Here is a 23725-nt window from a genome sequence, read left to right as displayed (position 1 = left end):
GGTTGCATTGGCAGCAGTGCAGTCCAAGGCGAGCGATGAGGACGTGGGGTTTTGTACTCTTTCAGCGACTTCGCCTCCATCCGCCCACGATATGCTGATGCCCACGAACCATCTCCCTGGGTACGCGGGTGCAGAGGCGCCGAGTTCGACGCCCAGGTTTGCCGCTAAAAGAGGTCAAGTGCGCGTGCAGGACCACCCGCAGCACTCCCAGGAGCCTGGCGCGGGAAGTAGTGACCAGACGGACGTGCAGTTTGCACACACTGCAGCATCCCCAGATCTACGGGCCGCATGCATCATAGACAAGAGTGTGGGGAGATTTGAAGTGGAGGGTACCCATGACTAGTAGGCCTATAGCGGGCGGAGGGGACCTGTCCGCGGCCAGAAACGGACGCCTCAGGGGTACGGCTTCCTGGTCAACGACCCTGGTGGGGTTTTATGCCTTGACAGCTTGAGCCGCTTCCGCCCTGCCATCGCGTATTGCTTCAATTTGGACAGTACATGATGACTGTTGTGTGGTTTGTCGCCTAGGAACAACCAAATGGATCTTAACATTGGGAACTATGCAGTTTGCGCCCGATACCAATATCGATGTCCAAAAAAGAAGCCACTCAAGTTTGTCATGGTTCCATTTCGCCGGCAGCATGTTGCTTTACACCACCAGCTCGCCCGGTGCAAGAAGACCCCAGCCCCCTCCACAAGCACACCTCCTCTGCTGTGACAGCACAAAGTTCATGCCAGGTTTCGCCGCCAGCGCATCCTCCATGACAGCACAGCACCTCACACACCTCCTCCATGCCAGACCAGTCGCCGCATCCGCACCCGCCTGTTGCTGTTGCTCCTGCGCCCGGTGCACAGTGTCTCCTCCAGTGGCCTTGGCCGAGTTGTGCGCCGTCAGCTCCACGCGCTTGAACGTATCCACGTACTTGCCCTGTGCCTTCCTGGCGGCCAGCCTTCTCGGGTCCTCCTCTACTTCTAGCAGCTGGAAGTCGGCGAAGAACAGCCCCGATCGGTCGGTGGAGGCTACCAGGTTCTTGAGATCCACCTCAAAGAGTTTTTTGATCAGTGGTAAGAACTGGGGCGGAGGGTTCTCGGCGAGGAGAATATTAAGCTCGCAGTGCCCCTGGGCCTTCTTGATGGCGGCATCTGCGGCAGGCTGGTTGGGCTTGCCCGACTGCTGCTGTTGCTTCTGTGCCAGGACAGCCGCGGAGGTTTGGTACATCCGCTTGATTTCGCCACCTAGAGTGTTCAAGATCTTGTCTATATCGTTGACCTTGATGAGTGTCGTCGTGATGCATCTCTGCATCTTGAGATACGCCTGCTGAACAGCAATCATCCCTTGGCTTGCATGCGAGTCTGTTGAGTTGTGCATGGCGGCATTCTTGTCCCAGTACTGGGTAGCCTGAGCGCTCATTACTTGGAGGTGAACAAGACGTTTGCAAGCGGCGACGAGGAATCCTCTCGTCGACGAACAAAGCAATAAGTGCAGTGAAACGTCATTCTTGGATTTGAGATAGGCCGTCATCTCTGAGAAGCGCCCGGGGTTGAGAAGCTCCACGAACTTCGGGTCATCGCGCAAGACGAAAAGACTGTCCGTCAGCCAGCACAGTAGGTCCAATGCCCACTTCGCGCACCCAGTCAGTGCGTCGACGACCTCTGGAAACAACGTCAGCCTGAGAAAGACATCTCTTGATTTCGAAAAAAGCGGACAAGACTCACCAGGTTCGTCAAGTGGTGTCCACTTCTCTTTAGCTGGGTTTATGGACGAGTTGCTTGCCAGGGTTATGAGAATGACGATGTGCCTGATGCTGAGACCGAGCATGGCAAACTTGCTGATGAATGACCTCGACTTGAACTCGCCTCGGAAGCCAAGGTGGTTCAGAAGACCGAGGACGGTCTGCATCTGCAAGTTCCTTATCAGAGCGTCGTGATGAGAGTCTTCGGAGTAGTCGACGTTGATATTCAACATGTACACCAACGTCGACACCAAGTCATGTAGAAATCGAGGGTTTTTCTCGACGAAAGGCCTAGCGACAGCCAACACGTCGTCATAGTTCGAGCCTTGATGCGCCGCGTTGGCGGCAGCCAATGTCAGGCTGATTAGTACAGCGTCGTACTGAGGGTCCTGCTTTGTGGATCCGATCTGGTCTACTGGGTATTTCAAACTGCTCCACTTGAGCTTGCCATTTTCACAAACCTGTGTAAAAGAGCAATTGTTCGGGGAAATGGCCATCTGTATACAGGGCTTTTCGTCGTCAAAATGGAAGCCGGCCTGCTGAGGCACCAAGATTAGGTTGTGGTGATCCTCATTAGCCAACTCAGCCATCGTCGAGCGGTCCCGGAACTGAATAGTCCCGTCGCTGAAGCCAATGCAGATGATTCTCCCCAACTGGGTAGATTCGATAGAGACGATTATCTTGTTGATGACAATGGACTCTCGCTTCCGGAGCCGTGTCATGGAATGGAGGGCCGATGCCGATCCAGCCTTGGTGCCGCGTTGCTCGAAAGCGGGATGCAGTTGTTGAGCCTGATCCGTAAGGATGTCCCAGCGATCGATTATACTTTGATATTCGACGTTGTAAGGCGTCTGTGCTGGAGGCACATGTGACCTGACAATCAGGATCGCGGCCGGCAAGGAAGACTTCGCTTTGATATCCACGACAGGCGGATAGACCTCTAATAACGATATCTGATCCATCGACGCATCCAGGTGCGAGTCGACGAGGCCTTGTTGCAGCCAACTCGTCCCGGTGACGTGCTCCGCCTTGAGAGAGGGCTTGAGAGGCAGACTCCCCGGTGGTACCTGCTTGTCTTGGGGCTGCGAGATGCCCCAATTGATCTCCGCATGGAGAACCTTCAACTGTTTCGCTGCCGTAGCGAGAACAACGACCAATTTACCTGGCTGGGTGTTAGCCAGCGAAAATTTTCCTGCTCCCCTTCTTTCTCTTCAAGGGATGGGTGAGTGGAGCTAAGTCTTACCTCGATCCGGGCACATGGCAGCATGGGTGATCAGGTCGTCAGATGAAGTGATGCTCTCCATTTCCAGCTGCGTTTCCTGCAGCTGACTGGAGTTCTGGGGGTAGAACAGCTTGAGAAGCCCATTGGCAGTGACGGAAACCAAGGCGCTCTTGGAAGGGTTGGGATGCCATGGACCACTAGCCTGTATTATGCTGCTGTTGAACTGGTACTTTCCGTTCTCACGAACGGCTGGCCCGTACGTGACATTAAACTGGGCCTGGTCAGGGTTTCGGAGCGGTGCGGTATTGAGCTGGAGGAACAGCTTACCTGTCTGTTTGGTGGTACGAACAAGGGCAGCCAGTAAGAACCAACTACAGACAAGAGATCGTCGGGAGTGTCCGCGTCCCATTTCCTGGTGACGAAAGACGCCTTGTTTAGGCTGTTGTTGAATAACAGGAGACAGACTCTCCCATAAGCGTCGATGACGGCCAGCTCCGGGTTCATGGCCGGCGACCATGCCAGATGGACAATGGGCCCTCCAGGAAGGGTCGGGGAGAAAATGGAGCACGGGGTGGGCTCGCTCAGCTCCCACGACGCATCCGAAGGGTGGGCGCGAGAACACTGCAGGTTGATATGCGTGCCGTCCGGGGAGATGGATGCGATGGTGCCGAGCTTTGAGCATGCAATACTCCTGTCATGGGCGTCAGAGGATATGGCTGGCTTGGCTGAGCGGGAGTGAAGCGAGGGCGCGGCTGACTTACCGGCAACACCCCCGGCTTCGCATCTCGTCGACACGCTGCTGCAGCTGCTTGGTGGGAGGTTGGGTGGTCATGGGGAGCACCTCGTCTCCAAACAGGTCATCGTCCATGTTGGGCATGGCAGCACCCAACGGCCCCATGTGGTCATCCAGCATCATGGGCATCTTGGAAGAGGTCATTTGCGAGTGCAGGCTCCGGCCCGGGCCTGGATGATGTGCTGCGAGCGGCTGATGGCTGCTGGTATGGAGTGCATAGGACTAAATTAAGCTACTGTGTAGATGCTGCTACACCCCGGGCAGGCGGACGGAGTGCTTCTGGGCAGAGCAGAGAAGGAGCTATGGGGAAAGCATCATGGACCCGGCACAACAAGACTGTGTCTCTTTTCAAACAAGTGGCAAGACACCATTGAAGAGCGGGGAATTGTTTGGTCTGACAGAGACAGCGTGGGTGGATAATCGTTTGGTTGCTGAGAACTGCACCTCCCAATTACCGTGGAGGCTGGCGCAGTACCGAAGGCAGGTTTGCGCAGCACAGACTACGGTAGTGGACCACCCACGTTCGCCGTGCATGGGACGTGGTTGAGATGCTGACTAAGGAAGTGCATGTCCTGTCCTCACACGGTGCCTGCTCGGCAAGCCTTGCGGGTGGTCCTAGCTTCTCCAGCCTTGCGTCGAGGTCCACTGGTTATGCGGTGGACTACGTGCTGCGGACTGTACTAAGTAAAGCCCCTACCCCTGCCGACGCCCGACATGCGTTGGTGGATCTGCACCTCATCCCTGCATTTTTGACATCCAAAGTAAACAGACGCTGAAAAAAACAGAGGGTGGGCACCGTTTCCCGGCAACCAAGAACACACCGAGTACGGACGGTACCATCCAGAATCATTTGATTTCGTTATCACATGGCTGCAGTTCTGGTTGACATTATGTCGTTCTAACAACTGGCTCCGAGCTCGCTACAGTCAGCCGGAGCGGTCTTGGAACTACTGGGCAGATAGGCACATATGCTAGCCATTCAGTCATGTTACCGTTTCAAGCTAGGCCGGTCTTGATTTATCGCCGGTCGGGAACTGGCTGTTCCAGCCCTCACATGCCATGTACCGTTGGGCAAGTCTAGACTGCTATGTGCATCGACAGCCTGCACCAAATCGTGTCCCAAGCAGGATGGATCTGCTCGATCGTCTAAATTGATTGCCTGACAGGATGCCCTGGGCTGCAGCACGATACGTACGGGACTGCGAGTATTCGTCTGTCAGTCAACCAGCAAGCCCAGACGCGCGGCACATGGGGGAGAGCTTTTTGACAAGCTCACAACCAAGACCAACGCAGCACAAATTGTTCCATGCCGACCGCTCGCCGTCGCTCTGGTCTAGTGTGGCCCGGCTTCGCCTGCTGGCTTCGCCTGCTCTGCTCTGCTGTGCTTTGCTCTGTTTCTAGAGACTCACATCAGCCACTAGCTGGGTACTAAGGCGAGGATGGGCAGCACCGCACATTACACATGTACCTACTCCCGGCCCGGGGGGACGCCAATGTCGGGTGGGCCAGCCCTCCCTGTACAATCCTGGGCACGCGCAATGCAGCCTTCCAATGTTGGGGTACCTCTGCCGGTCCCCAGGCCTTGTTCGAGGTCACCTCCAGCCGCCCTTCGCTCTCCCATGGACATGAACCACGCCCCCGTCGCCGTCGCCATCACCGTCAGCGCCGACCGACTCCACCCTGCCACCCACCGACCGACCGACCGCACTTGACCTCAGCCATTCCAAACTTTTCCAGGCCCTATTGTTCTGTTCCAACAACAAAGATTCCCACCGCACCTCACACAATAGGCACATCCGATGTACAATACTAGCGCCGCCATGGTCTAAGAGACAGAGCGACCACCCTGCGGCCCACTCATTCACGCGGCAACCCTTTCTTGTCCCCTTTCCTCCTTCCCAACCTGTCCTGACTTTGTATCACCGCACAAAGTCTCGCAACCCGTCAATTGCCTGCCAGACAGGCAACCACTCGCGCGCAATGGCCTCTCCAGCCCGCCACCAGACCTCTCCTCCTACGTCGCCTCTCTCCTCCCTCTCCCACACGCCCTCGCCCTCGTCGCCATCTTCACCTCTCTCCATACTGTCTAAGTCGCCCTCGCTGTCTCCGGCCGCATCCGCGACCGCGACCGCGACCGCGACCGCCAACATGGACGTCACCACAAGATACCCATCCCCTAGCTCTACCGCCACCCAGTCAGGCAGCGCCTCGCCTCTCAAGCTTCCAGACAACCACGAGATTCGGGTCCGCACCGACGGCGCACCGCCTCCCCCCAAGAGGCGCAGGCTCGCAGCCCCTAAGCCCCGGACCACCGAGCATCTAGACCTCGACAACCGCGACGACGCTGCCGAGGCTCACCTTGAGCGCTTGCTCAACACCTTGCGGCGCAAGAAGAAGATCGTGGTCATCGCCGGAGCCGGCATCTCCGTCTCAGCCGGAAGTAAGTCTCCTCTCAGTGCACCCTGGCCTGGAGCGCCCCTCTCGAACATCCGAGCTAACTAAATGTCTGCTTAGTACCCGATTTCCGTTCCAGGGAGGGCCTCTTCAAGACCCTCGGTGACAAGCACAAGATCAAGGGTGGCGGCAAATCCCTCTTCGATGCCTCGGTCTACAAGGACGACAAGTCTACGGAAGAATTTCATAAGATGGTTCGCGAGCTGTCAAGCCTGACAAAAGAGGCCAAATCCACACCGTTTCACCATATGCTAGCAACAATCGCCCAAGAGGGCCGCCTGATGCGGCTGTACTCTCAAAATGTCGACTGTCTCGACACATCCCTAAAACCTCTGGCGACCAACATACCCCTGAACACCAAGGCTCCGTGGCCGGTCACGATACAACTCCATGGTGGACTCGAGAAGATGCAGTGCACCAAGTGTAGCCACGTGAATGGCTTCGACGGCTCACTATTTCAGGGGCCTGAGCCTCCTCTGTGTGACGAGTGCAAGGAGGCCGACTTTGTGCGAACCGAGTTTGGAGGGAAGCGAAGCCACGGAATCGGGCGTCTCAGACCACGAATGGTCCTCTATAACGAGTACAACCCAGATGAGGATGCTATTGGCAAAGTCTCCCAAGCTGACCTCCGACGGGTCCCCGACGCCGTGATCGTTGTGGGCACATCTCTCAAGGTACCTGGCGTCAGAAGGATCGTCAGGGAGCTGTGCCTGGCGACCCGCTCAAAGCGAGATGGGTTCACGGCCTGGATCAACCTGGACCCAGTGCCCCAAGCCCCGGACATGAAGGACCTGTGGGATCTCGTGGTCCGCGGGAAATGCGACGACATCGCCGGTCTCCTAAACCTGCCCCATTGGGATTGTGATATGGAAGATATCGGCAAGAAGGAAGAGTACATGGTCTCCGGATCGGCTGAAAAAGAGGTTGAGTACAAAGAACGGTGCAACCGCGATAGGATCGACGTGTTGTTGGCCAACAAGAAACGCTCTTTTGATCAGTCAAGCGATACGGAATCCAGACCAGGCGACGTACCCGATATCAAGTCCATACTCGTGGATAAGATTCAAGATGCACTACCAACACCGAGTGCAAGTCCCAGGCAGGGGACGCCACAACCTCGCAAACCACTACCAAAGGGCAAGGTCAAGCAGAGCACGCTCAGCTTTGGTGGCCAAACCGTCGCTGCTGAGAGCGAAGGCAAGCCATCGAAAGCCACGAAACCGAGGAAGCCCCGACAACCCAAGAAGGCCAAAGATGCGAAGCCCAGTAATGGAATCACCCAAGCATTCAAGGCTACCAAGACTGTCACAAAGGTTGGAAGGCCAAGCAAGGCGCTCGCGAAGCAAATCAAGAGCGAGTCGCCTTCCCCAAGAATGTCATCACCACTGGGCAACAAGGGAAATCTGCCTAACGCTCTCCCGTCCCTGCGGCCAGAGGGTCAGGACCACGGGAAGCTTCCCTACCTCAATGTCGGAGCCTCGTCGAGTGAGCTGAGTTTTGTCAGTGCCATAAGCGACCTGGAGGGCAACAAATCGGTCATCTCGAACTCGAAGCCGCGTGGAATGGAGAACCTGATGGATTAGAAATCTTTCCAGGCTTTGCTCCGACCAGACAGAGGGGCGCTGGACGCTGGCCCTGTGAACCATACCTCAGCCCGAACCCGCCCGGCCCCTCAGGTGTCCAGCGAGGCTGGTGTTCACGATTCGGCACAGGACACAAGAGTCCCAGCCCTCGGTCTGTCGCTCAGCTTCAGCAGCCAGACATCCGCAGACCTTACCGAAGAGCAGTGGTTTCCGTGGGCCTCCGTACGGCCGAAGAAGCCTCCTGCCTCGAGATCTGACGAAACAAACCTAAATACTCGACCAACGGGTTGATCCCTGCGATTCGGGCTATTTGGCGGGCGATATCCAGTTGTAGCCGGGCAGCGTTTGCGCTGCCAAACACCAAGCAGCCTTGGATTGTATAAAATTTCCCCACACACATCGCTACTGTTCATAGGACGCCAACATATCAGGGGTCGTGCCCAGGAAGGGCAACGAAACACGTTGGGAAATGAGAGGTTTGCCTTACCAGCGAGGCGTTGCGTTTGTTGATGCGGGCGGATCTGTCCCGCCTACGGGAAAAATATACACGAGCACATTAGGAGTTTTGATGGTATACCTATAGATCCAAAAAGGGACGGACACTTGCTGTCGCAGTGTTCGTAAAATGAGATCCAAGTCGAGTAATGGCTTTTGTGCTCTTTCATGGTGCATTGTGCCCGAGTTTTGTGTCTGCGTGTGAGCATTTGTATCAGAATGAGGGCGCGCGCGGATCTGACCTCGGGGTCAGAGCAGAGCACCTGCAGCGAACCGGCCTCTACAGGGACAGTGAACTCAAACCGTCGCCAGCTGCGCCTCGAGGACTGCCATCCCCCGTACTGTACCCGAGGCGCCTGGCCATGCCCCCCTGCCTCGCATCCAGCCAGACTCCACAAGCGCAAGTGCCTTGCGCCAGGCCGGTCACATCCTACGCACAATACATGTCACGTGTTTCGCAGGCCCCAGAGTGAAGGCTTCCGTTTGCTCTCAACTTGTCTTTGATTCGACGCCCCCGTTCCAGAGTTAAACCTGGTCAGGGCTAGTTATTGATAGCAACCCCCTCCCACCACCACCCCGATAACTACAGCCAGGCTTGTCTTGTCTATCGTGTAATAGACATAGGAGAACACGCCAGGCGACAATCCCGGCCTCATTCGCTCCACGGATTTGAGCAGACTTCATAGTCCTGTAGCCGAATCTAATGTTTTATGGAGCAATACAGACTGAACCCACCAAAATCTTTTCTCGGCCACCGGTGACAAACAAAGGGGGTGACTGTCCCCTCCTAGGACGGGCCATGTGTCTGTGAAAAGAAAAGCCATGCTTGTAAAAACCGTATGCCTAATCATGCGACTCTGGGTATGACTTAGTTTATATAAACTCCTCACAGCCGAAAAACGCCAAAACGGACATCATCTCAGTACGCCTAAACAATGCTTCTGGTTCATTAGCCCACAGGCTCGAGAGCCGACAATATGCGAGATGTTCGTGTTCGTGCGCAACATCAGAGTAACTGATAGCCTCGGAGGTGGTTTGACCCGGGCTTGCGTGCCGACACGACATTGTTGAACCTCGTCCAAACATCCTCGAGTGCCAGCATAATACCACTTTTATCTTGGTGCAGGCCCTCTCGCGGTTCGCAGTGCCCGCGTCTCTAGTACGGGCTGGGCCGATGTTGGTTGTTCGGGGGTGACCACGATGGCCTGCCACGGTCGGCGAGACCTCGATCGCTCAGAGGTCGATCCCGATCTTTCCTAAAGCTCAAGCGGTCTCCGTTCTCATAAGCACGGTGTCTGTAGTCGTCCCGCCGGTAATCACGGCGGCTGTCTTCGCTGGGGTCGCGACGCGCCTCCCTGCGCGCTTGACGATGTGCTTCGTCCTCATCGTCGATCTCACCGTCTTCAAGATCGTCGCGCCTCTTGGCCGACTTTTTGTCTCCGCCTTCTTTCTTGTCCTTTCCCTTGTCCTTGTCTGTGAGTGTGCGATACATCTTGGCGAGCTTGTCGCCCGTCACTTCAATCTCGCCAATGGGCCAGACAGTAGAGAGGAAATCCCTGTGCCACGGTTAGCCTCCTACACAATTCCGTTCTTTGGGGGGTTCGGGGTTCTCTACCAGAACTGGGGCATCAGTCCATCAAGCTGTTCCGCAGGGAGTCCAGCATCCTTCAGACCCGTGAGGTGATTTCCAATGTGACGGAGCTCAGTACCCATGATCTTGGCACGCTCCTTGGCCGATGCAATATGATCCTGTGTCGTATACATAATACGCTTGAAGTTCCCACGTACAGGCTTCAACAAGGACCAGATCAACTGTTCGTTGTCCTGAACATCCAGCTTGTTGTCGTCGAGCTCCATCAGGCGATTGAACCGCTGGACAGCCTCCTCACGTCTTCTGTTGAGACGATCGAGCGCCTCGGAATCCAGCTTCGTACGAGCCTTGTCGTCCTTGGCATGCTTGTCAAGAGAACTGTGCCTGTTATCGCCGTGCGCATGGTCCGTACGCCGATGCTTGCTGTGGCGGTCGTCGTAGTCATCTGTATGCTTCCTCTTGTGCTCGGGGCGGGGAGTCCCACGTTCGTCGGCGATGCTACGAGACCTATGATGATCACTATGCAGACGCTCTCTGTTACGATCTCTGTTGTGTCCGGATTTCTTGATGAGTTGAGGGGCGGGAGATCCAGAAGCAGAATGAACGTCGCTGCGGCGATGCCCATTCAAGACGAGGTTCTTCTTGCTGCGATGGTGATTTTCGACAGCTTTCTTGGCCGCGGCATCGTCGGAGTACTTTGCCATCAGGACCGAGAGAAGGTATTCGGAACGGCGGACCAGGTGAACGGCACCTGGTGACTGTATGCTCTTGTCGTCACCCTTCTTGCGCTCCTCTTTCTTGTCCACGCGATGCTCTTCCAGGAAAAACTTGTCCTGCATCTGTAGCTCGGCGTCATCCCTGATTTGGGTCCACGCTCCGAAGCCGTATCTGTCGATGCCGATCAAGAGCATGCCATCTTCGCGAGCTCCCCACTCGCAGGTGTAATGTGCGGCCTTCGCAGCTTCTGGCAGGCGGAAAGTGAGAGGATTAGCGTGCTCGCCTAGCACATTGCGGAGAAGTTTGAGTTGGGGGGGCCTCTCGACAACAGTCTCGGCGTTCACCTTCCTGACTTCCCCGAAATCAACAAGCACGGCCTTCTTGTCCTTCTTGGCCAGTGACTTGCCCGTCCGTTCTTCTTCTTCGCGCACTTTCTCGTTACTAATGTCGACAGCAGCCTGGCTGTCTCTAACGAGGTCGCCAATGATCTCGTGGAGAAAATCACGGTCACGGTCAGACAAGCGAGCCTCGTGGACCACTTCGTCGCCGCGATCGTCCATTGAGCCATATCGGAAGAAAGCTCGGATCAGATTGCGAGTCTCCTTCTCGTTCAGAGGCCGCCTTGGGTCCGACAGAAGAGCACGCTGTTCCTCGAGTTCTTCGAGCTCTTGCCTCTCGCGCTCTCGTTTCTTCGCCAGCCGGTCGGCCCTGTCAGCGTCTGACCCCTTCTTGACGCCCTTTAACGTAGCTTTTCGAGGGGCGTTTTCTTCCATCGCCTTGGCGAGATACGCATCATTCTGTTTCTTCTCCTCGTCGGCCTTGATGACGGCAAGCTGGTCGGCAGGAATGATCTGATCCCAGTCGAGCGCCATTTCGTCAACTTTGACATCAGTGACCTGCATCCAGTTGTCCCAGTCGATACCTCCTGTGCTAAGATTGAGCTTGTCATCGACGGCAGTCTTGGTCTCTTCTGCCTGCTCCAGAATGGCGTCGATGTCGAGTTTCTCTAGCTTCTCTTGGTTACCGGACTGTTCAAATAGGTTCTGAGACCGCATCTTCAAGATCATCTGAATGTCTTCGGACGTCTTGGCCTCGTCCACCATGACCCCTCGTTCCTGGAACTTTTCACGCAGGGCCTTGCCCTCGTCGGTGACGCCTGCCTGTATTGTGAGATATTCCAAGAAAAGCTTGTTGCGGGCCCTCTTGACGACTTCTTCTTCAATTGTCTGCTTCGCGACGAGCCGGTACACACTGACAGGTCTCTTCTGGCCGATACGATGAGCTCGAGCCATGGCTTGAAGGTCGGCTTGGGGATTCCAGTCGGAGTCGTAGATGATCACAGTGTCCGCAGTCATCAAGTTGATCCCAAGACCACCAGCTCGCGTCGAGAGAAGGAAGCAGAAGTCATCGCTGCCCTCAGAGTTGAAGTGGTTGATGGCCAAGCGCCGGGGTCCGGCAGGAATGGTGCCATCGAGTCTTTGGAAAGGGTAGCCACGTATGCGCAGATAGTCCCCAAGTATATCCAGCATTTTGACCATTTGACTGAAAATCAGTACCCTGTGGTTGTCCTTTTTGAGTTTGGTCAACAGCTGGTCAAGAAGCATCATTTTGCCACTGCTCGTGATAAGACCCTTGATGTGGTCCTCGCGGCGCGTACTGCCATTCAACACCCGTTCCTCGGCGCCTTGAAACATATATGGGTGGTTGCTGATCTTCTTCAACTCCATCATGATGTTCAGCAGAGACTGCTTTTGGCCGCTGGCATCCCTGAGGGCAGCATAGTTGCGTGTCAGGATGTTCTTGTAGTAATCCAGCTGGACATCAGAGAGCTCCACGCGGATAATCTTTTCTGTCTTTGGCGGCAGGTCGGACTCGACAGTCTCTTTGGTTCGACGGAGGATGAAAGGAGCGATGGCCTTGTGCAATTGACCGAGCTTCTCCTGGGTCTGTCGGCGCTGCTCCTCGTCCTTCTGCTCATCGACGACGACTTCCGGTTTCTCCGACTGTCCGAGGAGCTCTAGCTCCTCGTCGATGAGGACCTTGCCGGGGTTGAGGAAGTCCAGCAAAGCCGACAGCTCGGCCAGATTGTTCTGGATAGGCGTGCCAGTGATCAGAACCTTGCAGGGAATGTTGAAGCTCACGAGCTTAGCGTAAAGCTGGGACTCCCGATTCTTCAAGCGATGAGCCTCGTCGACAGCGAGCACTTGCCATTTGATGGTTTTCAAGAAATCCGAGTCAAGAAGAATGTAGTCGTAAGAGGTGACAAGGACATTGAATTTTGTCTTCTTCGGATTGTTGTTGACCATGAGCTCATGCTCACGGATGGTTGAGCGCGCGGCTTCGGGGCCGAGATAGACAACATAATTCAGGTCGGGGGCCCAGTGGTTGAAGGTATCGCACCAGGCCGGAATAACACTGAGCGGGGCCACCACCAAGAATGGGCCTTCTTGGTCGCGGTCATTGCGCAGCCAGCTGAGAAAGGATACGCTCTGGACAGTCTTTCCGAGGCCCATTTCATCGGCAAGGATGACGTTGTTGCCACGGGTCCAGTTGAGTGCAAGGAAGTTTAGGCCCTTCATCTGGAACTCCCGCAACTCCCCGTTCGTGATGTAGGAAGGCTGTTGCTCCAGCTTGGTCATGCGGCCTCTCGTGTCGGGGTTCGACTCCTTCCGATCTGACACCCAGCTCCTTTGTGTTCGGTCGATGAATTGGTCGATCTTGTCCTGCGCCCGCTCGCTTACGTCGGCAGACGTTTCCCAGGTGCACTCGTCGTATTGTAGGCCCTTCCATTTGATCAGATATTCGGTATCCTCTTCACCCTCACGCACAGCTACGACGCGCTCGACGTTGGTGTAGTCCTCGAGGGCCTCGTTCTCGCGCTCACGGTCGAGGATGTATTGCTCCCTTTGTTCCGGGGTGATGTCGTCGTCTTCGTATCGCATGCTCAGTTCGAATTCGACAAACTTCCTGTAGTAGTTCTCCAACCGGCGATAGCCTCGGAAGCCGGCGACACTCGCGGTGGTTTCCCACGTGTCATGCAAATGGGACATGCCTTGCCATTTGATGTAATACTTGAAATCATGCCGGGTCAGGTCCGGACTCCATTCGGCACCTTCTTTCAACTCGTGTCGAATGATCTTTTCAATGTAGGGCGAGTTGTCCTCGTCCTCGGCACCTGCCCAATGGGCTGGAGTGACATCCGAGTCGTCATCTTGCTCGGCGTCGCTCTCTTGGTAAGCGCCCGCGGTGACCTGAGCAGCCCTCCGGCTGTTCCACCTCTTTTCGGCGAAAGCCAATGCGGGTTGCGCCACAGCCTGCCGACGAGCCTTCTTTTGCATCGCTCGGGCCCGAGCACCGCCATAGGTGTCGGAGTCGGAATCATCGACGGACGTATGCCGCAGGGGGGTATCTCGCTTCGAGGCTAGTGGAGAAATGTTAGACATAGAAGCAGGCGTACGTGTTTGTCTGTCGCAAGAAGCTTACAAGGTAACGATCTTTCTGTCCGTCGCTTCTTGGTAGCTCTCCGATGAACGACAACGGAGTCGGATTCTGAGTCGTCGTCATCTGCACCGACCTATGACAGGACGCATTAGCTAGAGCGACAACCGAACCATTCGGAGACAACTCACGATCATCTTGCGCTGTTGTGGACGGGACTATGGTGTGTGGTCAGCACAGCAACCTGTGATGGGTCTATTGAGGGACTTACACTTCGTCTCAGGCCATAGAGTTCAGGATTCTCCCTCATGTAGTCTTCCTCAAGGCTGCCGCCGGCTTTGCGCTTGGAGGCTGTCCGGGAATCGTCAGAAGCCGAGGCGGCACCCTCAGCCGGGTCATTGCTGCGAGGAGAGGCCGGACTGTCGGCCACTTCATCAAAGTCGGCATCATCGGAGGCCCCATTGTCACTAGGGCTAGACGCCCCATCAAAATCATCAACCCGACCATCACGAGCAGTCGAGTCGAAGTTGTTCACAGAATCGGAGGAGGGAGAAGCGATGTCGGGGGCCTGAACGTCGGACAGATCGCTATCGCTGGGCTCTGGGTCTAGTAGCTGAACGGCGACGGATGTTGCGACGGGCGACACATGTCCGTTGGCCGGACTAGATTCTGGTGAAGCAGACATGGTCACCGAGGCTGGAGAGGCTGCCTGCTGCAAGACGACGATGTCAGTCAGGGTTTTCTGGGGAGGAGAGCGCGACGTGGCCAGAGGACACGTCAGCGATAGTACAAGCGACCGCGATGCGAGTGTTCCCGCGAGAGAAAAGCAGAGTGCGATGCGTCTGTTGAGCTTGTCGCATCCGCTGGGGGGTAGGCGATGGAGACGAGGCTGATGGATGATGGCGGGCAATTGAGGCCGCCTCGCAAGCAGGGCAGGTGTTCCGAGGCATTAGACGCATCGGCATCATCAGCAAGAAGCGAATCCATCAATTGCCAAAGCGCCAGAGACCTCAGACAGCGGCATATGGGCGACTATCAGGGGTCATGCACCCAGAGCCGATTCGGATTTGGATGGCGAGGCACGAGGCAACGACACGCGGACAACACAGCAAAGAGCCACCGGCACAGGCACGGAGGAACTTACAAGTCATGAACCGATGACTCCCAGGCAGCAGGAGAGCCGAGAGCAGAACGAGCGTGTTGGAGTCCGGGAGAGTGGATGGGATGGTGTTGTGGACTGGGGGAGCTCTCTCGTGGGTGGGAGTCCCAATGTCATGGGTGGATGTGAGAAGATGGGCAACTGGAGGAGTCGGTCGGGTCAGGCAATTTTGAGAGAGTGCAGAGCAGTGGGCAAAATCCAAGCCGGGTTCCCAAGGCCTTCCAGGCCACCTGGACAGCCTGCGGCTGCAGTGTGCCGGGATGGTCAGAGCTCCTGTGCTAACAGTTTACACCAGCGTCTTAGTGCCCTGATGGTAGTGCTCGCTACCACCCACCTATACTCTAGTTCCTGCTGCTTTCCCAGTGGTTGTTGGTTCTCACAAGCAGGCACTGAGCACTTAGGCAGGTACCTACGTAAGTTCTGGGGATCCGGCGTCAATTGACAGGATAGTATGTGGACTAGGTCAGTGGGTATTATGGTCTCTGCTCCGTGAACCAAACATCATGTGTGCCTCCCTAGTAGTCATGGTTGCAGGCCGGTTCAGGTGCTTCAGCAGATAGTGCCTCCCTAGGAGCCGTAGTAGGTGTGTAGGCTGTTGGTATGTCGATAGCCTCAAAAGATTGACCCACTGTCTTGCCTTTCCTCTACTGGATATGAGCACATAGAATATGTGTATAAATGAGAAGCATCTGTCGCCTCTATTTTGTGACGCAGTTGAGCTGTAAGGTTGTCTGTGTGTGTGAGATATGCACCATGGGTTCGTGCTCAAAGATGCAACAAAGGAATGAGGGACTGCTGTGGCTGTTTAAACCAGCAGACCAGCAGAGAGACTGGCTAACGGCACCACTGTGACCACTGCTGAGTACTTGAGTAGGTAGGAACAATGAGTAGGAGTAGATTATCGACCGTCTTTATTGGTATTCATGCCCTCATATCTACTGCTGAGCTATATGTTTGACATATGGCTTAGTTTCGACATGTGGATGGCCTGGAGAGGTGAGGCAGTGGGCCGCACAGCTGCAAAGCCATTACCTAGGTAGGTTACATCCTGCTTTGACCCTTTCTAATTTCAGAACAACTTGCGTGCTCCCCTATCCATCGAAATGCGGCACAGCCAACTCGAATTCCACGCAGGCCAGATCAGACACATGAAACGGGGGTCTGCAAATGATTTAGCAAGATTACAAGCCTTGCCAGCTTCATGAATACTTGGTCATGATCTGTCACGTAGCATTGCCGTGCCATGTGAAATGGAGGATGGAGCAGAAGTTGGGGCTGCACCGGATTTGGAGGGACCACACAACCTCAGCTTTGTTGGAGCAATATCTTCGCAGCTAGAACCCACAGCCCACCTGGACTACTTATAGGTGGGTATATAAAATATATTCACACATGTATATTTGCGTATGCTTCGAATGGTGTTTATCCCGTGCTCACAAAAAAAGGCAAATCCAGATCTGAGTCACTCAGAGACTGGACTACTATTCACACCTCATCAGCCCACGTCAGCATTGGCTTCGGCTGCCCACCCCCATGTAGAGAGGGCTAGTTGTAGACCACGGAGCACTTCCGTACAGAGCCGCTCACAAGGCTGTGAATCCCAGGCAGGCAGGCAGGCCCCATGCTGATCTTGATCTGTGGTGTCAATCCAGGTACCAGAGTACATGCTGGCCCCCTCCGGCCCAGCTCAGCCTATCAAGTCTCTCCTGTTTATGACCATTTCTGCCATTCTTACCCCGCTGCCCACAAATTCGCAGGCAGTGAGCCATCTGGCTGGCAAAAAGACCTTGGCCAGATTTCCGTACACTGGGTTGATTGCTGTCTCTCACCGCGCCCCATTCCACCATCTTTGTTTCCTTTTCCCACCCCCATTCCCACTCGTATTGTTTCCAGGAAGGTCCTCACAGATATCGCCTCCTTTTCTCGCGAGTACTCGACGCCGCAAACGATCCCACAAATCACCGGCACCGTGATCCTCTGGGAGCAAGAACTTTTCAGCGAGCTCGACGACTGCGGCATCAACCCAACAACATGTCGGACAAACTCACCCGGTATGGCGACTCCTGAGCAGGCCAGCAGAGGCAGCCACAGCGCGGCTGGATGCGCACCTTGGCTTCAAGTGGACAAGACTGACATGATGCTGCCTCTAGTATCGCCATCGTCAACAGCGACAAGGTCCGCCCGACTGCCCCGCTACCCCGCTAGTAATCCAAGTGAGGTTGTTGAACTGACGACAGATCTTCTCGCCCAATAGTGCAAGCCAAAGGTGCGCCCCTACATGCCTACACAGCCTAGGACCAGGACGTGAGGGAATCGTGGTCGGCTAACTCAGATCACTAGAAATGCCGACAAGAATGCAAGAAGGCATGTCCCGTCGTGCGAAGCGGAAAGCTCTGTCAGTTGCCATGCCGTCCTGGGCTCCTGAGTAAGAGTGTGCCGTGTGCTGACGGGTGTCTCTACTCCAGGCATTGAAGTGGCCCCCGACTCCCGACTGGCCTTCATTTCTGAGTCCCTCTGCATCGGATGTGGTATCTGCCCCAAGAAGTGCCCTTTCAGCGCCATCACCATCATCAACCTGCCCACGAACCTCGAGAGCCAGGTGACCCACCGATACTCCGCCAACAGCTTCAAGCTGCACAGACTGCCTATGCCGCGGCCGGGAAACGTTTTGGGTCTCGTTGGAACAAACGGTATCGGAAAGAGCACTGCGCTGAAGATCCTCAGTGGAAAGTTGAAGCCGAACTTGGGCAGGTTCGACAACCCGCCGGACTGGGAGGACGTCATCAAGTACTTCAGGGGCTCTGAGCTCCAGAACTACTTCACGAAGCTTCTGGAGGACGACCTGACCTCCGTGGTGAAGCCGCAATATGTCGACCAGCTCCCCAAGGCCATTCGCGGCCCGGAGAAGTCCGTCAAGTTCCTCCTCAACAAGGCGAAGCAGCTTGACAACCTCGAGGAGGTCCTGGACGTCCTTGAGCTGCGCCACATTTACGATCGTGATGTTCCCCTGCTGTCTGGCGGTGAGCTCCAGCGATTTGCCATCGGTATTACCTGTGTAAGTGACAGTCGCTCGCCTGTGCTCCCAGTATCCTGCTAAACGTGGTCTTGGAACAGGTGCAAAACAAGGATGTCTACATGTTTGACGAGCCATCTTCATATCTCGACGTCAAGCAGCGTCTGGCTGCTGCTAGGATGATCAGGTCGCTGTCAAAGCACGACAACTACATCATCGGTTCGTCTCTTCTGCATATACATGCGTCCGGAACTTGACAGCTTTCGGATTGGCCATACTACTCTTTCATTTTACTAACACGGTGCAGTTGTCGAGCACGATCTGAGTGTGCTAGATTATCTTTCGGATTATGTCTGCGTCCTTTACGGTCAACCCGCCGTCTACGGTGTCGTCACTCTTCCTCACAGTGTCCGAGAAGGCATCAACATTTTCCTGGATGGTCACATTCCGACAGAGAACTTGCGTTTCCGCGAGGAGTCTCTCACCTTCCGGGTCGCAGAAGCTCAAGATATCTTCGATAATGATCAGACGCGTGCCTTCAACTATCCCGCGATGGAGAAGACTTTGGGCAACTTCAAGCTAAAGATTGACGGCGGCTCCTTCACCGACTCGGAGATCCTTGTCATGATGGGCGAGAACGGTACTGGCAAGACCACCTTCTGTCGGATGCTGGCCGGTGCTCTCAAGCCCGACGGAACGCAAAAGGTACCGGACATGAGAATCAGCATGAAGCCTCAGACTATCACTCCCAAGTTCGAGGGAACTGTGCGACAGCTGTTCTTCAAGAAAATCCGTGCATCATGTAAGTGTAACCAAACTGAGACGGTTGGCCGGTTTTGCTAATCAACGGTGACAGTCCTGTCCCCACAATTCCAGACTGATGTTGTGAAGCCTCTCAAGCTGTAAGTATTTTCCCTGAGCTCCACCTTCGAGAATATGAGAACTGACCAAGGCACAGTGACGATTTCATCGACCAGGAAGTCAAGAACTTGTCCGGTGGTGAATTGCAGAGAGTCGCCATTGTTCTCGCCCTGGGTCTCCCCGCCGACATCTATGTGATCGATGAGCCGTCTGCCTACCTCGACTCGGAGCAACGTATCATCGCGTCTCGCGTCATCAAGCGATTCATCATGCACGCCAAGAAGACTGCTTTCATCGTGGAGCACGATTTCATCATGGCCACCTACCTCGCCGATCGCGTCATTGTCTTTGACGGCCAACCTGGTATCAATGCTCATGCCAACTCGCCCGAGTCCTTGCTCACAGGTTGCAACTCCTTCCTTAAGAACCTGGATGTCACATTCCGCCGTGATCCCGTCAACTACCGCCCTCGCATCAACAAGGGCGGCTCTCAACTCGACCAGGAGCAGAAGCTGAACGGGAACTATTTCTTCCTCGAGGATCCGGAGAAGACGAATGCCTGAAAGATTCACTCCAAACAAGAACAAGGACACGTTCCCACCACCACATAATCACAAGCATGCATCGGGTCCAGGCGTTCTAGGCGTCCAAAAGAAAGGCGTGGGCCGGGCGGATGGCTCCACTGGTGAATTGGGCTTAGAGGAGGGCGGCCCAGATGAGAATGACGATCCTGACATCTGACGATGGCGACGGCAGTCTATCCCCTGTTGCCTGGTCCCACGACGGGTGCATGGTACGGCTCGGCCAGCTCGAGGTCCGATTCCTCTATTCTTTCCTCGCATGCGTCAATCCTGACCCGTGCGAGGTGGTATAGAAAGAGCGATACCAGCAACCACCGTCGTGGATAGAGGGGCAGTGGGTCAAGAGGGTGACTGCCGTCAAGGCTACATTCACACAAATGTAGCATGCGTGACAACTGTGGATAAAAATCCCATATACAGAGTTTACCAGTATGACAAGATACAAACACGTCAATTGAAGAGAAACACAATGATTTGAGCTGCATGATTAATATTGAAGTGACCAATCTACCACAATACAGTAGGAAAAACAACCGACCGCCAGAGTCAGAGCTTGTCTATGTTTGGCACATGTGTTGGAGGAGTTCTGAAGTCGGTGAGGTGTGCTGGGAATAAGTAACGTACACGGCTAGGCAACAATTGCCTCGGTTGCCATTGCTCGAGGTCATGGGCGCAAAATAATGAGAACTGTAGAATGAAACCCGAGCGCCGGTATCTCGACTTTAGAGGGTCTCGGTCCAGAATGGACCCAGCCAGCTTACAAGAGTGGCAGGGGCGCGCGTGTGAGGCTCTCGCCTGCCAGGGGCGAGGCTGAGCAATTGTCTGCTGGTCCGGAGCGGTCATCTTGCCCACCAGAGCAGTGAGTCGGAAATGATTGCCGTACGTACTGGTGGCGACATGGTGTCTGTCCCTCTCAAGTGGCAAGTATCCATCTAGCCCCTGAAGGATTTGCCCGGCCCCTCCCTGTCGAAGGCACTTCGAGTCGGCGACGCTCGTTGGGGAGGCTTTAGTCCTCCTCGATCTCGCCTTCTTCGCTGCCGGAATGCACGCCCGCAGGCTCTTCCTTGGGTATCGCGGGCGGTTGCGGAGACCTAGTCTTCAGACGACCATCACGACGGGGGGTACGCTCACGAGGTGAAATGTCTCTCTTCAGTCTCTGCGGTCGCGGTTAGTCATAGCGAGGACATAGGTTTTCCGGTGACACGTACCTTGGAGTCCCTGGAGTCTGGACGACGCTCATCGTCGTCGTCGGCACGGCGCCTCCTCACACTTGATGGCTTCTCGTCGTAGTTCAGGTCATCGACATCCTTTTCGACGACACGGCGACGATAGGAGCGCTCACGCTCCTCTTCGCGGTCGCGGCGCTCGCGCTCATAACGGTCAAGCGGGTCGTCACGGCGAGAGCGAGGGGGGCGATCCTCGTCGCGGTAACGATCCCGTTCCCGGTCCCGGTCTCGCTCGCGATCCCTATAGCGGTCTCGTTCTCGATCGCGATCACGTTCTCTGTCCCTGTCTCTGTCTCTGTCCCGATGAAGATCATGTCCGTCTGACGACCTACGATCTGACAACAAGGTCTCGGCCATGCTCGACTTGCGATAGTTACGCTCCCTCTCGGCAATGGCCTTGCGGCGGTCGGCTTCGTAGAGGTCTGGCTCTGGGCTACGACTGGACCTGCGGGGCGTTCGCCCACCGCGATGAGATCTCTCACCTCTGTCTCTGCTTCGCTCTCTCTCTCGCTCCCGATAGCGATCGCGCGATCGATCACGGCGGCGTCTATCCTTTTCGAGATCTTCTTCCTTCTCTCGTAGACGCCGCATATGCTTATCAAACGCGCTGCGGTGTCCCTCCTCAGTAGTCACTGCCTGGAATTCAGGCGTCTTCTGGAGACGCAACTTGACTTTCTCGTAAGTGTCACTCAATGTGATTGGGGGGTCCAAACGCTTCATGTACGAGCGCAGGTCATCGACGGCTCGGCGTTGTTGGCGTTCGGAGTGTCGGTCCTCCTCCGGCGGCTTCGCTCTGCGTTCCTGAAGCTACAAGGTTCTTGTTAGCGGGCGGGGGCCGACAGTACTAGAGACAAGGGACCTTACCCGTTCAAAGATGAACTTCAGTATGTCTCGATCAATGTTAGCAGTACGACGGTCTTCTTTCAACACCGCAAGGAAATCTTGGAAGTCTGTCTTGGGGGTGACCTCGAATCGCTTGTCCTGTGGAGCTGTTAATACTTGAGCTGCACGTGAGATTCCAGGCAACTCACATGAAGCACATCCATCACATCGTTGCGAGTGCCTCGGAGCCCTCGCTCCTCTTCCTCTACCACATCCCAGAATAGCTCCTGCGGAGTAGATCCATTCTGGCCGATCATGGCTGTATAACTTGCATCGTTCTCGACCAACGGGAAAATTTGTTTCCATTTCGTACCCGCCTTGATTTTGCCATCGTTCTTCAGCTCGCTTAGCAGACTCAAAAAGGCATCCCGGTTCTGGCGCTCTTTGCGGAATTTCTTCGACTTTTGGGCCTGTCTGTTGTCGTTGAAAGTGCGTTCCACTGCCTTCATATGGTTCTGGAAAACGCTCAAGATATCGAACTTGCTCAGGGATTGATACTTCTCGTCACTCTGAAACGGTTGGGTGCCGGAGATGATTTCTTGGGCCTCGGACCATCGAGTGTATGGTTCCAAATTCAGCTTAGGGAGGAGATCGATCAGCCCGTCCATGGCGCTTTTGCGCAGAGCTGTCTGCTCTTCCCTGTGCCGCTTCTTAAGCTCAATGATGTAGTCTTCAAAGAGATGGCGACGTTCTTCCTCATTGCTGGTAGAGCGAAAAATTGTCTCGCCCTCGATCATCGGCCGAGCTGTCTTCCACCTGGTGTAGTGTTTGATCTCGGGGTGACTCTTGAGCATGGTAGCAAAGTCAGCACGGAGCTTTGTCAGTCTTTCTTTAGCTCGCTCCTTGTCTTGCGATATAACGTCTTGACAGTACTTCTCGAAGGCGACCTTCCTGTCCCTGGGGTCCCTAATCGCACGGTACTGAGGGTCCTTCACTATTGCTCGAAGAGTCTGCTCCCATGTCCAGTCGGGCTGAACATTGTTGCGTTTCAGAAGTTTCACAAAAGCGGCCTCAGCTTCTTCAGCCGTGGCGTATTCCGGGTCGTTGCTCGCAGGGACAAATTGTTGGGCTCGCATATCGTTGCCAAAGGTCAGCTGTCGCGATTCACCGATTGGCTCGCGAGAGTCGCGAGAGTCTCGAGACTGATCGAAGCTCTGGCCGCCTGTTGGGCCAGGTGTCGGGAAAGCGCTCGGGGTGGCAGGCGTCGTCGGCGTGCCGGCGGATGTGGCCCCAAGGGCGCGTTTGTAGACATCCGGCATCTCCCATGAGCTCGTCTTGGTATCGGTGTTGTACCAATACTTCCTACCACCCTCGGCGGTATATTCTTTCCACGGCTGGTTCGCGAGCGCACGCTGCACTGAAGTTAGCAAAGGTAAGAAGTCCCTGGGCCATCGTCGAAATAGACCTACCTCTGCCGGACTCATCATCTCCTCTGGCTTGGTCCATTGCGTCACCTTGGTAGCTGCATTGTAATAATACGCGCGACCATCGGGCGTGCGATGTTCCTGCCAGACGGCAGCCCCCGGCTGGGGAAACTGTCCGTTCAGGCCGTTCATTCTCAGCAGCGCGTACCGCGTTCGCCCCTGAAAGGGTTATCGGGCAAGTGAAGCCAGCCAGAAAAAGAACTAGCGTTCACCTCTAGTTCAAGGAGGACAGAATGCAGAAAGGACGAACAAAGTGACAGCCAGGAGAAGCCGACACCTCTGGGATCCAAAGGGTTGGGGGAAGACGAGTCGCGATGCAAAATAAAAGTCGCAGGCAAATTCATCCAAGGAAAGGCTGGGGGTGCACGGGCCATTTGGAAGGAGCTACCGTTCCCAGATCCACCCGTCAGGTTCCCAGGTACATAGGTACCTAGCTTTGCTCGATCCAGGCCCCGCTGCTCACCCCTGGGAAGCTCCAGCGTTACCTCATCAATGCTGGATGGACCCTGGACCGTGTTCGATGCGCCTCTCGATCTGGAACATCAGACAAAGT

The 23725-nt window shown here is 55.3% G+C and overlaps 5 protein-coding genes across 5 annotated transcripts; 2 read left to right on the top strand and 3 right to left on the bottom strand.

Annotated features, from left to right (window-relative positions):
- Positions 1 to 649: 649 nt before the first annotated feature.
- Positions 650 to 3877, bottom strand: INS49_008363 (uncharacterized protein; the record flags this gene model as incomplete). Its single annotated transcript, XM_043169107.1, has 6 exons — positions 650 to 1586; positions 1632 to 1653; positions 1717 to 2895; positions 2977 to 3226; positions 3283 to 3646; positions 3717 to 3877. The coding sequence occupies 6 exons, from the start codon at positions 3875 to 3877 to the stop codon at positions 650 to 652; spliced, it is 2913 nt and encodes a 970-aa protein (XP_043026787.1).
- Positions 3878 to 5728: 1851 nt separating this feature from the next.
- On the top strand, positions 5729 to 7785 carry INS49_008362 (uncharacterized protein; the record flags this gene model as incomplete). Its single annotated transcript, XM_043169106.1, has 2 exons — positions 5729 to 6188; positions 6263 to 7785. 2 exons carry the CDS (start codon positions 5729 to 5731, stop codon positions 7783 to 7785), a joined length of 1983 nt encoding a protein of 660 aa, XP_043026786.1.
- A 1651-nt stretch (positions 7786 to 9436) lies between these two features.
- Positions 9437 to 14711, bottom strand: INS49_008361 (uncharacterized protein; the record flags this gene model as incomplete). The annotated part of the gene is made up of 5 exons (XM_043169105.1): positions 9437 to 9836; positions 9896 to 14009; positions 14072 to 14162; positions 14218 to 14244; positions 14298 to 14711. The coding sequence occupies 5 exons, from the start codon at positions 14709 to 14711 to the stop codon at positions 9437 to 9439; spliced, it is 5046 nt and encodes a 1681-aa protein (XP_043026785.1).
- A 2505-nt stretch (positions 14712 to 17216) lies between these two features.
- Positions 17217 to 19622, top strand: INS49_008360 (uncharacterized protein; the record flags this gene model as incomplete). Its single annotated transcript, XM_043169104.1, has 9 exons — positions 17217 to 17236; positions 17336 to 17360; positions 17440 to 17451; positions 17526 to 17580; positions 17651 to 18240; positions 18300 to 18417; positions 18506 to 19000; positions 19055 to 19100; positions 19157 to 19622. The coding sequence occupies 9 exons, from the start codon at positions 17217 to 17219 to the stop codon at positions 19620 to 19622; spliced, it is 1827 nt and encodes a 608-aa protein (XP_043026784.1).
- A 1024-nt stretch (positions 19623 to 20646) lies between these two features.
- INS49_008359 (uncharacterized protein) lies at positions 20647 to 23304 on the bottom strand (the record flags this gene model as incomplete). Its single annotated transcript, XM_043169103.1, has 7 exons — positions 20647 to 20796; positions 20849 to 21093; positions 21199 to 21294; positions 21349 to 21673; positions 21731 to 21847; positions 21898 to 23100; positions 23158 to 23304. The coding sequence occupies 7 exons, from the start codon at positions 23302 to 23304 to the stop codon at positions 20647 to 20649; spliced, it is 2283 nt and encodes a 760-aa protein (XP_043026783.1).
- Between the last annotated feature and the right edge of the window lie 421 nt (positions 23305 to 23725).

This window comes from Diaporthe citri (assembly GCF_014595645.1).
Source record: "Diaporthe citri strain NFHF-8-4 chromosome Unknown scaffold_3, whole genome shotgun sequence".
Taxonomy (NCBI): Eukaryota; Fungi; Ascomycota; class Sordariomycetes; order Diaporthales; family Diaporthaceae; genus Diaporthe; species Diaporthe citri.
Note: the sequence above shows the minus strand (reverse complement) of the source record. Positions and strands in the feature narration are given on the sequence as shown.